Below are 12,328 nucleotides of genomic sequence, written 5' to 3' on the forward strand. Positions count from 1 at the left end.
AGAAGTTCCTGGCCATTGGTGTTCAGCTCCCAAAATCGTCCCGTGGGCCCCAACAGGAATGCAGGAGGTCCCTGTGCCAGGTGTCCCTTGGATTGTCCCTGCTGTGGTGGCTGTGCCCTGCGTGCCAGGATGTCCCCAGAGCCTGGCACAGCGGGGTGGGCACTCTGCTGCTCTGGTGGGTGCTGCTGTCACCAGCTCCTCCCTGTGTCCTTCAGGAATATATTCCTGACTTGCAGCTGGAGGGATTGTGTATGAGCAGAGTAGGAATATTTGGGAATTGTGTGCTCTTGGGCATCAGCTCCTTCAGTGCCCCCAGATGAGTCCAGAGGGATGAACTGGGGCTCCCAGGAGGTGGAACCCATGTGGTGCACACCACTCCAGGGTGAGGATCCCAGAGAACAGCCACCCCAGGAGCGGGGACACGGACCCTGTGCTGCAGCCAGAGCGGCCCCAGGAGGTGACACGGTGGCCCTGGTGTCACCGAGGCCCTGCCCGGCTCCTGCAGTGTGGGACCAGCTGTCCTGGGAGGGTTCCCACTCTGCTCTCCAGACAGAAGATCCTCGTGGAGCAGAGCATGGCTCTCCATCTGCTGTTGTCCTCTGCTGCCCCTGCTGCATTGAAACCTGCCAGGCCTGCAGGAGAGGGAGCAGCTCCATGGAGCCCAGCAGGGAACACTCACCTCTTCACACATCCTTGAAGTCTCCTCAGTTGGAAGAAAATCCATTTTCTGCAGTATCTGCTGCCCTCTTGCTGTTAGAAAGGATTTCTATCACGGGCCCTGACCCGGGTCTCTCCCTGTGGGACTGTGGCAGGCAGAGGGACGGACTGGATTTCCTGGAGAAGGTTCTCTGGTGGAGCTGGGGCATTGCCTGTGAAGGGAGCAGGTGTTGCTGTGCCCCCATCCCCAGCCAGGGCACGTGGGGTCCCTCAGGGCTCTCCCACCCCCTCCATGAGTCCAGAGTGGGCCCTGCATTCCTGCCAGGATCCAATCCTGCCTGGCCCTGACCCTGGCACTGCCCAGCACCATTCCTGTGCCAAGGTTCTGCCCCACAGCCTGGCTCCTTCTCCAGCCCTGCTGGGACCCCAGCTATCCCAGTTACCCCAGCTATCCCATTACCCCAGCTATCCCAGTTACCACAGCTATCCCTGTTACCCCAGCTATCCCATTACCCCACTTGACAGCCATGGGCCACCAGCCATGACAGTGACCTTCTGCAGTATCTCCCTGGTGTCCCCGGAGCTCAGTGACAGTGATGATGGCACTTGTGTCCCTTGAAGGCTCCAGCTGCCCACATCAGAATCCCCTGGGATCTCGCACCACTGGGCTTTTGTTCCTTCTCCCAGCTTCTCACCCGGGATGTGGCTCAGACACCAGCCAGGCTGGGCTCCAGGCGAGGACAGGACAATGCCAGCATGCCCAGGGCTCCTTGCTGCTGGGCAGGAGGAGAGCTGAGGTGTTCTGCACAGCTGGCTCCCCCACTAGATCCAGGGCTGGAAGGCCAGCCACCCACAGGATCCTCATTTCCTCTCTGTGTTCCCTGGAGCTGCGGACGAGGTCCCGGCTTTATTCCATGGGTTCTGTAAAGAATGCTCTTGTTCAGCACGAGGAAGGTTCTGGGCCTGTCCCAGCACAGGCAGGACTCCACGTGTGCCACACTTGTGAGAGCATGAAGAAGGCCAGGACTGGGACCAGTGCTGGGCAACATCATCAGGGACAGGGATCCAGGGCAGGGACAGGGATCCAGAGCATGGACAGGGATCCAGAGCATGGACAGGGATCCCGGGCATGGACAGGGATCCAGGGCATGGACAGGGATCCAGAGCAGGGACAGGGATCCAGAGCATGGACAGGGATCCTGGGCAGGGACAGGGATCCAGGGCAGGGACAGGGATCCCGGGCAGGGACAGGGATCCAGGGCATGGACAGGGATCCAGGGCAGCCCCAGCCTGGCAGTGACACAGAGCTGGTGCTGTGGGCACACCCTGCAGGGAAGGGATGGGGCATCCAGAGGCACCTGGGCAGGCTGGAGAGCTGGGACCCTGCCAGCCTCGTGCAGCTCAGCAGGACCAAGGGCAAGGCCTGCAGCTGGCTGGGGGCAATCCCAGCACAAACACAGCCTGGAGAGAATGGACTGGGAGCAGCCCTGGGAGAAGGAGCTGGAGATTGGTGGGAGAAGCTCCACAGAGCCTGGCCATGAGCACTGGGACCTGAAATCCCTGCGCCCTGGGCTGATCCCACAGGGTGGGCAGAGGAAAGGGATTGGGATTGTGCCCCCCAGGTGATTTCCCACCTGCAGAGCTGCCCCAGCCCAGGGAGGAGCTGGAGCTGCTGCAGAGAGCCCAGAGGAGGCTCCAGGATGGGCAGAGGGATGGAGCAGCTCTGCTGGGAGGAAAGGCTGGCACAGCTGGGATTGTTCACCTGCACAGGAGAAGCTTTGGGCTGAGCTCAGGGTGGCCTTGCAGGGCCTGGAGGAGCCCCAGGAAAGCTGGAGAGAGACAATTTCCAGGGCATGCAGGGACAGCACCCAGGGAATGGCTTCACACTGAAAACCTACAGGTTTAGATCAGATATCAGGAACAATTTCCTCCCTGGCAGGGTGGGCAGGCCCTGGCACAGGGTGCCCAGAGCAGCTGGGGCTGCCCCTGCATCCCTGGCAGTGCCCAAGGCCAGGCTGGGCACTGGGACAGTGGGAGGGGTCCCTGCCATGGCAGGGGGGCACTGGGTGGTCCTCCCAGTTCCTTCTCACCCAAACCAGTCTGGGATTCCTGAACATCTCTGCAGTTCTCCCTGGATGTCTCCAGCTCTGTTGAGGAGGTTTTCCCTTGTCTTGCCGGTCTCTTTGGCTGCCTCCAGGCTGATGTTGATGGTGGTACCGTAGGAGATGATCTGTGCAGTGCCAGGCAGGTTTGCTCACCTATTTGCAGGGGTCTGTGCCAAGAGCAGAGATCGGGGGGCTCCAGGGCGAGGGACAGGTCAGCACCTCCCACCTCTTCCCACCGCCTCTCGCTTCTCTTCCCCTGCTCCTTCCCTTTCCATTTGCCTCCCATTCCGCTGCTCCCTCCTGTGCGTGGGCAGGGCCGGGGCCCCTCACCCATCCCCTGCCCGGGGGCAGCTCTGCCCATGCTCTGGGCTCCGTGGGCAGCACTGGAACCCCTGGCCCGCTGCCCGGGCAGGCTGGCACCTGCACAGGGGCCCTGGGGAGGGGGCCAGCAGCATCCAGCCGGGAGGAGCGAGCTGTGACTTGTCATTTCCCTCGTGCTCCTGCCTCCCACTCTCCAGAGGGCTCTGGAGCCCCGTGGGCCGTCACCGGTAGGCACAGGCTGGGCACAAACCTCGTGCAGCGGCGGGGCTGGGCATGGCTTCGTGTGGGCATGGCCAAGCTCCAATTCCTCCCACCGGGGTTAGAGCTTGGCACCGGCTGAGCCAGGCAAGGGGCAGGGGCGGGGGGCCCGGGGGGCGTGGGCACACACGGATGGGGCAATGGCTGAGGGACCCCCGGGGAGTCTGGGGGGAGCTGGGATCCAGGGGGAGGGATGGATCCTGTCCTGGACTGAGGGATCCTCTGGGATCCAGGGGGAGGGATGGATCCTGTCCTGGACTGAGGGATCCTCTGGGATCCAGGGGGAGGAATGGATCCTGTCCTGGACTGAGGGATCCTCTGGGATCCAGGGGGAGGATGGATCCTGTCCTGGACTGAGGGATCTCCATGGGGAGCAATGGATCCTATCACACACTGAGGGATCCCCTGGGATCCATGGGGAGGATTGAGCCTCCATCCCATTTCCATGTCCTCGCTCCCTCGAGCTGCTCGAGGTGAGCCCCCGGCTCAGGGATCCCCGACCCTGGGGCACAGAGAGGGGCCGAGCCGGGGCCGGGTGGGCAGGGGCTCAGTGCCAGCCGCTCTCGGGGTCACTGGGGTCTCTCAGCCGCTGCTGCCATCCGTGCGTGCGGGGCCGGGCCGGGCCGGGCGGGCACTGACCCCTCTCTCCCGGCGCTCTCCACCGCAGAGATTTAACTCGCTGCGACTCCGACTCCTCCATCCCGCACCTGAGCGACCACCAGCGTATCCCCAGCTCGGCGCCCAAGCTGCTGGCTGCCCGGCCCACGCTGCTGACCAGGTCCATGGAGGAGGCTGTCCCCGGGCCCCCGGGCCCCGGCGCGCCCACGCCCAACGGCGGCAGCCGGCACGGGGAGCCCTCCGCCCTGGCGGCTTTGCAGGAGCGGCTGCCCGAGAGCCCCATGGCGATGAAGAAGATGATGACGGTGAACCACGGCATGGAGAAGTCCTCCAGCCTGGGGGAGATCAGCCACCACCCGACGGCCGGCAAGCCCAGCCACTCGGATTCGTCCCGGTCGCACAGCCCCAGCTCCACCGACCCCGACACCCCCTCCCCCATCTCTGACTGCCGGCCCAGCGGCGCCAGGAACACCCGCATCCCGCAGCTGGCCGCCAAGAAGAGCCCGGGGGACGAGGACAGCAGCCTGACGGGCGACGAGGTTGACCTCGGCCAGAGCAAGAAAAAGTTCCCCCTAAAGATCTTCAAGAAGCCCAAGAAGTAGGGGGGGAGACCCCCGGACGCGTCCCGCCGGGCCCGGGGCCGGCCGTGCACCGGCAACGCAGCGCGGCCCCGGCACCCTCCGCTCCCCGAGTCACCCCGGCGCCGGCACGGGAGGAGCTATTTAAACTTATTTATTTCCTCATCTCCGAGACGAGAAGCGCGACGCCGCCGGCTCCCCGCGAGAAGAGCCGCCCCTGCCCTCCCTCCGACCGCTGCGGTCCGGCTTTGCTGTGCATGGCTTCCAGTTACTCCTGCTCTGCTCAGCCACGCGGCCTTTGGGTTTGGTTTCAATGTGGTTTTATTTTTTTTTTTAATTTTATTTTTTATTGTTGTTATTAATTTGTTTTCCTGCCTCCTCCGACTTTTGCACAGGCTGAGGGCGGGCCGGGGCCGCTCCGCGCTGCCCCTGCGCTGACTCCGCTCGCAGCGGTTCTCCCTCATTGCTCCGAGTCACTTTCCCACCCCGGCCCCTCGGCTGCGCCCCTGGGAAGGGGATCCCGTCCCGAGCAGCTCTCGCTGCGCAGGAGCAGAGGAGGACTCTGCCCTTGCCGCCGGTACTTGTGTGCTCCCGGTGCCCCCGGGGGCCGCGGAGACGGGGCTGTCCCCGCACGGCTCTGCCCGGTGCCCGGGGAAGGTCGGGACACGGGGCAGGAGGGACCCACGCCTGGCCCGGGCTGTGCTTCCCCGGTGCCCTGCACTGCTCCGAACCTGCCGTGCCCGGGACCCGGCTGAGGACCCTGGTGACAGGGACAGGGAGGGAACCACCCTGCTGACAGGGACAGGGAGGGAAGGGCCCTGGTGAATGGGACAGTGAGGAAAGGACCCTGGTGACAGGGACAGGGAGGGAAGGGCCCTGGTGACAAGGACAGGGAGGGAAGGACCATCCCAAGGGGTGTTGGTGCAGAGCCAGTCCAGCCGCCACATCCACACGAAGAGGAGAGGAGGGGGCTCCCGGGAGCAGGGCCTGTCCCCTGTCCTGTGTCCCCTGTCCCGGCTGGGCAGGGCCAGAGGGAGGGACCAGGACACAGCAGGGCTCTCAGGGCAGGGGACAGGCCGTGCCTGGGGGGCAGGACCATGACAGGGCCCTCCCCTGGAGCAGGCCGGGCGCTGGGGGCTCTGTGCCCCCACACAGGCAGTGTCCCCCTTGCCCTGGGGCCACACGCCAGGGTGTCCCTGGCTGTGCCAGCCTGACCCGGGGCTCGGTCCGTCCTCCTGTCCTCCCTCAGCACATTGTGGGTCACATCCTGCTGCTCACAGCCCCCGGCTCACCTCGGTGTGTCCCCAGCACAGCCCCGGCCACTGCGGGGCCCCCACTGAGGGCAGCAGCTGTGGCTGAGCCCACTCCCTGTGAGGGCCGAGCCTGTCCCGAGGGATGGGGCCTGCCCCGTTCCCAGGGCTGAGTACTGAGGGATGAGCTCTGCCCCATCCGTGGGCCCAGCCCCACCCCGAGGGATGAGCTCTGCCCCACCCTGGGCCCTGTCCCATCCCTGACCCCCCTCTCCCAGCTCCTCCAGGAGCATCCCCCAGCCCCGGGGCTGCCAGGGGAACCCCCAAGCCCCTTCCCACCCCACTCGAGGTGGCTCCCTGGCACCACAGAACCCCCCAGCCCAGGGTCCCTGTCCTCAGCACCCCCTCCGTCCCCAGACCACCGTCCCACACATCCTTGGGGTGGGCAGGGGCTGCTCCTGCCGAGGCAGAGGAAGATGCACGATGGGGGGAGGAGGAAGAAGAGGAGGCCGGGCCAGATGCCGAGAGCCCCCGGGGCCTTGCTTTATGCCAGAGTAATATATTTGTGTCTTGACAATTCAGGAAGGGCTACAAAGGTGTTTTTTGTTCCGTAGGCGGGAGTTAAACGATTTCACTGTTGCTTTGGGATTAGTGAAAAATTCCTCTCAATGACTTTAAGTGCCTGCATATCCTTGGGGACGGGGCGGTGGGCTCAGCCCCACAACAGGGCTGCTGCCTGGGCACCCCGATTCCATGGACACCCTGATCTGTGGGCACCCCAATTCGTGGGCACCCCGATCTGTGGGCACCTCGATTTGTGGGCACCTGAATTTATGGGTACCCTGATCTGTGGGCACCCTGATTTATGGGCACCCTGATTTATGGGTACTCCAATCTGTGAGCACCCTGATCTGTGGACACCCCAGTTTTTGGGCACCCTGATTTCTGGGTACCCCAGTTTGTGGGCACCCTGCTGTCACAGGCAGGGCCCCCCGGGAGCAGGGCCAGCGGGGTCGGGGCCAGAGCTGCTTGTGGTGGCAGAGACCTGTGGATGTTTCTGGAGAAGGGGTTGGGGATCCACCAAACGGCAACCGTTGACACATCTGCCAACTCTTGATTTAAGGTGGTTTTTGTTTTTTGTTTTTTGTCATTTCATAAAACTTTTCAATCCAATAAAGCATGTAGTCTATTTTACGAGCCCATGGCTGCTGCTCTCTTCTTGCAGCCCCTGCCAGGCTTCCACCACAGCGGGGTCAGGGCACTGGCACCTGCTGGGGATGTGTTCCTGGCCAGGCCGGTGGGGACAGAGGGACACCCTGGCTGCCCCCTGCACCAGGGCCCTGCCATCGTGCTCTCCTGTGGGAATTGGATCCACAGGCACAGTGGATCCACCCTGGGGACATCCTGGGACTGCCGCTGCCATGGGGACACTGCTGGCAGCTGGGACAGGGACAGGCAGCCACCCCCAAACTGCTTCAGGTTGGGAGAGACCTTCAAGGCCATGGAGTCCAGCCCAGGCCCAACCCCTCAACTGAACCCTGGCACCCAGTGCCACATCCAGGCTTTGTTAAACACACCCAGGCATGGGGACTCCACCACCTCCCCGGGCAGCCATTCCAGAACTTTCTCACCCTTGCTGGAAAAACCTTTTCCCTGCTGTCCAGCCTGGATTTCCCTTGGTGCAGCTCGAGGCTGTGTGCTCTGGGTGTGTCAGTGCTGCTGGAGAAAGAGCCCAGGGCCAGCTGAGCCCAGGCCCCTTTCAGGAGCTGTGCAGAGTGAGGAGGGCAGCCCTGAGTCTCCTTTGCTCCAGGCTGAGCACCCCCAGCTCCCTCAGGGCTTCCTCACAGGGTTTGTGTTCCCAGCCCCTCTCCAGCCTCCTTGGCCCCTCTGCATGTGCTCAGGGTCCCAAGGTCCTTCCCAAACTGAGGGACCAGAGCTGGGTCCTGCTCCCAGAGTGCCCCAGAGTCACCTCTGAGGTGCAGGACGTGTCCAGGACAAACAAAGGGATCCATGGGTGGCATCAGCTGGGCTGGGGGACAGTGATGGCACAGGAGCAGCAGCAGCCATCCCACGGGATGATGGCACAGGGACAGCAGCAGTTATCCCATGGGATGATGGCACAGGGACAGCAGCAGTTATCCCCTGGGATGGCGGCACAGGGACAGCAGCAGTTATCCCCTGGGATGGTGGCACAGGGACAGCAGCAGTTATCCCCTGGGATGGTGGCACAGGGACAGCAGTTATCCCATGGGATGGTGGCACAGGGACAGCAGCAGTTATCCCCTGGGATGGCGGCACAGGGACAGCAGCAGTTATCCCCTGGTATGATGGCACAGGGACAGCAGCAGCCATCCCACGGGGTGATGGCACAGGGACAGCAGCAGTTATCCCCTGGGATGGTGGCACAGGGACAGCAGTTATCCCATGGGATGGTGGCACAGGGACAGCAGTTATCCCATGGGATGGCGGCACAGGGACAGCAGCAGTTATCCCCTGGGATGGTGGCACAGGAGCAGCAGCAGTTATCCCATGGGATGGTGGCACAGGGACAGCAGCAGTTATCCCATGGGATGGTGGCACAGGGACAGCAGCAGTTATCCCCTGGGATGGTGGCACAGGGACAGCAGCCATCCCACGGGATGGCGGCACAGGGACAGCAGCAGTTATCCCATGGGATGGCGGCACAGGGACAGCAGCAGTTATCCCCTGGGATGGTGGCACAGGAGCAGCAGCAGTTATCCCATGGGATGGTGGCACAGGGACAGCAGCAGTTATCCCATGGGATGGTGGCACAGGGACAGCAGCAGTTATCCCATGGGATGGTGGCACAGGGACAGCAGCAGTTATCCCCTGGGATGGTGGCACAGGGACCGCAGCAGCCATCCCACGGGATGGTGGCACAGGGACAGCAGCAGCCATCCCACGGGATGATGGCACAGGGACAGCAGCAGCTATCCCCTGGGATGGTGGCACAGGAGCAGCAGCAGTTATCCCATGGGATGGTGGCACAGGAGCAGCAGCAGTTATCCCATGGGATGGCGGCACAGGGACAGCAGCAGTTATCCCCTGGGATGGTGGCACAGGGACAGCAGCAGTTATCCCCTGGGATGGTGGCACAGGGACAGCAGCAGTTATCCCATGGGATGGCGGCACAGGGACAGCAGCAGTTATCCCCTGGGATGGTGGCACAGGGACAGCAGCAGTTATCCCACGGGATCATGGCACAGGGGCAGCAGCAGTTATCCCACGGGATGGTGGCACAGGGACAGCAGCAGTTATCCCATGGGATGATGGCACAGGGACAGCAGCAGCTATCCCCTGGGATGATGGCACAGGGACAGCAGCAGTTATCCCACGGGATGGTGGCACAGGGACAGCAGCAGCCATCCCACGGGATGATGGCACAGGGACAGCAGCAGCCATCCCACGGGATGATGGCACAGGGACAGCAGCAGCCATCCCACGGGATGGTGGCACAGGGACAGCAGCAGTTATCCCACGGGATGGTGGCACAGGGACAGCAGCAGTTATCCCATGGGATGGTGGCACAGGGACAGCAGCAGTTATCCCAAGGGATAGTGGCACAGCAGCCATCCCACGGGCTGTGCCCTGCCATGTCCCTGTGCACACTCCCTGTCTCAGCTCACCCTCATGGGGGCAGATCCCGCTCCCTGCGGCCCCCAGTGCCCGTGTTTTCCCTGAAAAGCACAAAGCACATTTCCCTGGGCAAAAGCAGCGGCCGCTCCAGGGGCAGAGCTCCGCACAGCCTCGGCGGTCACTGAAACCCCGCAGCCCCTGGGGGAGCTCCTCGTTAGCCTGGCGCTCATTAGCGCTCATTAGGGCCGGCTGCCTCCACGCGGGCATCCAGGGGATCTTCAGCGGGCTCAGCACACCCAGACAGGGCTCAGCACACCCGGAAAGGGCTCAGCACACCCGGGAAGGGCTCAGCACACCCAGACAGGGCTCAGCACACCCGGACAGGGCTCAGCACACCTGGACAGGGCTCAGCACACCCGGGAAGGGCTCAGCACACCCAGACAGGGCTCAGCACACCCAGGGCAGGACTCAGCACACCTGGACAGGGCTCAGCACACCCGGGATGGGCTCAGCACACCCAGACAGGGCCCAGCACACCCAGGCAGGGCTCAGCACACCCAGGGCAGGGCTCAGCACACCCGGACAGGGCCCAGCACACCCAGGCAGGGCTCAGCACACCCAGAGAGGGCTCAGCACACCCAGGAAGGGCTCAGCACACCCAGGGCAGGGCTCAGCACACCCGGGAAGGGCTCAGCACACCCGGGATGGGCTCAGCACACCCAGGGCAGGGCTCAGCACACCCAGACAGGGCTCAGCACACCCAGGGCAGGGCTCAGCACACCCGGGAAGGGCTCAGCACACCCGGGATGGGCTCAGCACACCCAGGGCAGGGCTCAGCACACCCAGGGCAGGGCTCAGCACACCCAGGGCAGGGCTCAGCACACCCAGACAGGGCTCAGCACACCCGGGCAGGGCTCAGCACCCCCAGGGCAGGGCTCAGCACCCCCAGGGCAGGGCTCAGCACACCCAGGGCAGGGCTCAGCACACCCAGGGCAGGGCTCAGCACACCCAGGGCAGGGCTCAGCACACCCAGGGCAGGGCTCAGCACACCCAGACAGGGCTCAGCACACCCAGACAGGGCTCAGCACACCCAGACAGGGCTCAGCACACCCGGGATGGGCTCAGCACACCTGGACAGGACTCAGCACACCCAGACAGGGCTCAGCACACCCAGGACAGGGCTCAGCACACCCAGGGCAGGGCTCAGCACACCCAGACAGGGCTCAGCACACCCAGGGCAGGGCTCAGCACACCCAGGACAGGGCTCAGCACACCCGGGATGGGCTCAGCACACCCAGGGCAGGGCTCAGCACACCCAGACAGGGCTCAGCACACCCAGACAGGGCTCAGCACACCCGGGATGGGCTCAGCACACCCAGGGCAGGGCTCAGCACACCCGGGCAGGGCTCAGCACACCCAGGGCAGGGCTCAGCACACCCAGACAGGGCTCAGGACACCCGGGATGGGCTCAGCACACCCAGACAGGGCTCAGCACCCCCAGGGCAGGGCTCAGCACACCCGGGATGGGCTCAGCACACCCAGGGCAGGGCTCAGCACACCCAGACAGGGCTCAGCACACCCAGACAGGGCTCAGCACACCCAGGGCAGGGCTCAGCACACCCGGGCAGGGCTCAGCACACCCAGACAGGGCTCAGCACACCCAGACAGGACTCAGCACACCCGGGATGGGCTCAGCACACCCGGGATGGGCTCAGCACACCCGGGCAGGGCTCAGCACACCCAGACAGGGCTCAGCAAGCACATCCAGGCATGGCTCAGGACAGGTGGACAGGGCTCAGAGGTGGTGGCATGGCTCCGGTTCCTGCCCAGGGCCCTCCTGTGGGAGCTGTCCTGGGGCTGCACCATGGCTTTCCTTTCCTCTGCAGCCACCTCAGAAATGAACCCACTGCTCCACTCACTCCTGCTTTCAGAGCAGGGGAGCAAAACTCAGAGGAGAACTGAAGGGCAAACATCTATGAGTGCAGCTCGGGCTCCAGCCAGCCCAAAATGCCATTTGGGATTATTTTCCTTCTGTAGGCCCTTTTCCAGTGAAAGAGGCACCAGCCCAGCTTCATTCCCATTTCCTGGTCAGTTCCAAACATTCCCTGTGTTCCATCTTTGAGGGGGGGCTCTCTCTGAGCAGGACCAGGCTCACCTGGTGCATTGGGCACCTTCCCACCCACCCTGGGGGCTGAGGAACCCCCAGTGGTGTCTGGCTTGGGATCTGAACTTGGCATCTGAATGGAACCAACGCCCTCACCTCGGAAGGGACAGAGGCCCATCCACAAGCAATAAAAAACTGAATTTCCAGCCCCTTTGAGCCCTGGGATGCCTCTCTGAGCCCCTCAGGATCGGCCTCAGCCGAAGGGTTGATGGTTCATTGTCCTGTCATGGAGCAAACCCCAGCATTTCTGGTGTGGTGCCACATTTAGCTGTGCCTCCTGTTCCCCCCAGCGTGGGGAAGGGGGAACCTCGCAGGCTGCAAACCACAGACAGGAGGCGTTCCCTGCCAGCCTGGGCTCCCCAGTGCCACAGCTCCTGCTTCCCAGGACACTCAGAGCAGGATTGGGGAGGAACTGACGGTGTCTGGGGCTGGGTTCTGCACAGAAACCTCAGCAGGGCTTCGGTGCTGCTGCCCTGAGCCCTCACGGGACCTGCAGATCCATGGAATGGTTTGGGCTATGAGGGACCTTAAAGATCATCTCTTCCCACCCCTGCCACGGCAGGGACACCTCCCACTGTCCCCAGTGCCCAGCCTGGCCTTGGGCACTGCCAGGGATGCAGGGGCAGCCCCAGCTGCTCTGGGCACCCTGTGCCAGGGCCTGCCCACCCTGCCAGGGAACAATTCCTCATTGCCAAGATCCCACCCAGCCCTGCCCTCTGGCACTGGCAGCCATTCCCTGGGTGCTGTCCCTGCAGGCCTTGTCCCCAGTCCCTCTGCAGC

The 12,328-nt window shown here is 63.8% G+C and overlaps 1 protein-coding gene across 1 annotated transcript in view; it reads left to right on the forward strand.

The window, feature by feature from the left end:
* The window catches only part of STIM1 (stromal interaction molecule 1), a 52,427-nt gene extending 45,443 nt beyond the window's left edge, over positions 1-6,984 (forward strand). Inside the window, exon 7 of the mRNA XM_036384295.2 lies at positions 4,000-6,984. Within this exon, the coding sequence (XP_036240188.2) occupies positions 4,000-4,561 (562 nt within the window). The 3' untranslated portion in view covers positions 4,562-6,984. The remainder of the gene's footprint in view (positions 1-3,999) is intronic.
* The last annotated feature ends 5,344 nt before the right edge of the window (positions 6,985-12,328 follow it).

This window comes from Molothrus ater, chromosome 2, assembly GCF_012460135.2.
Source record: "Molothrus ater isolate BHLD 08-10-18 breed brown headed cowbird chromosome 2, BPBGC_Mater_1.1, whole genome shotgun sequence".
NCBI classification, from domain to species: domain Eukaryota; kingdom Metazoa; phylum Chordata; class Aves; order Passeriformes; family Icteridae; genus Molothrus; species Molothrus ater.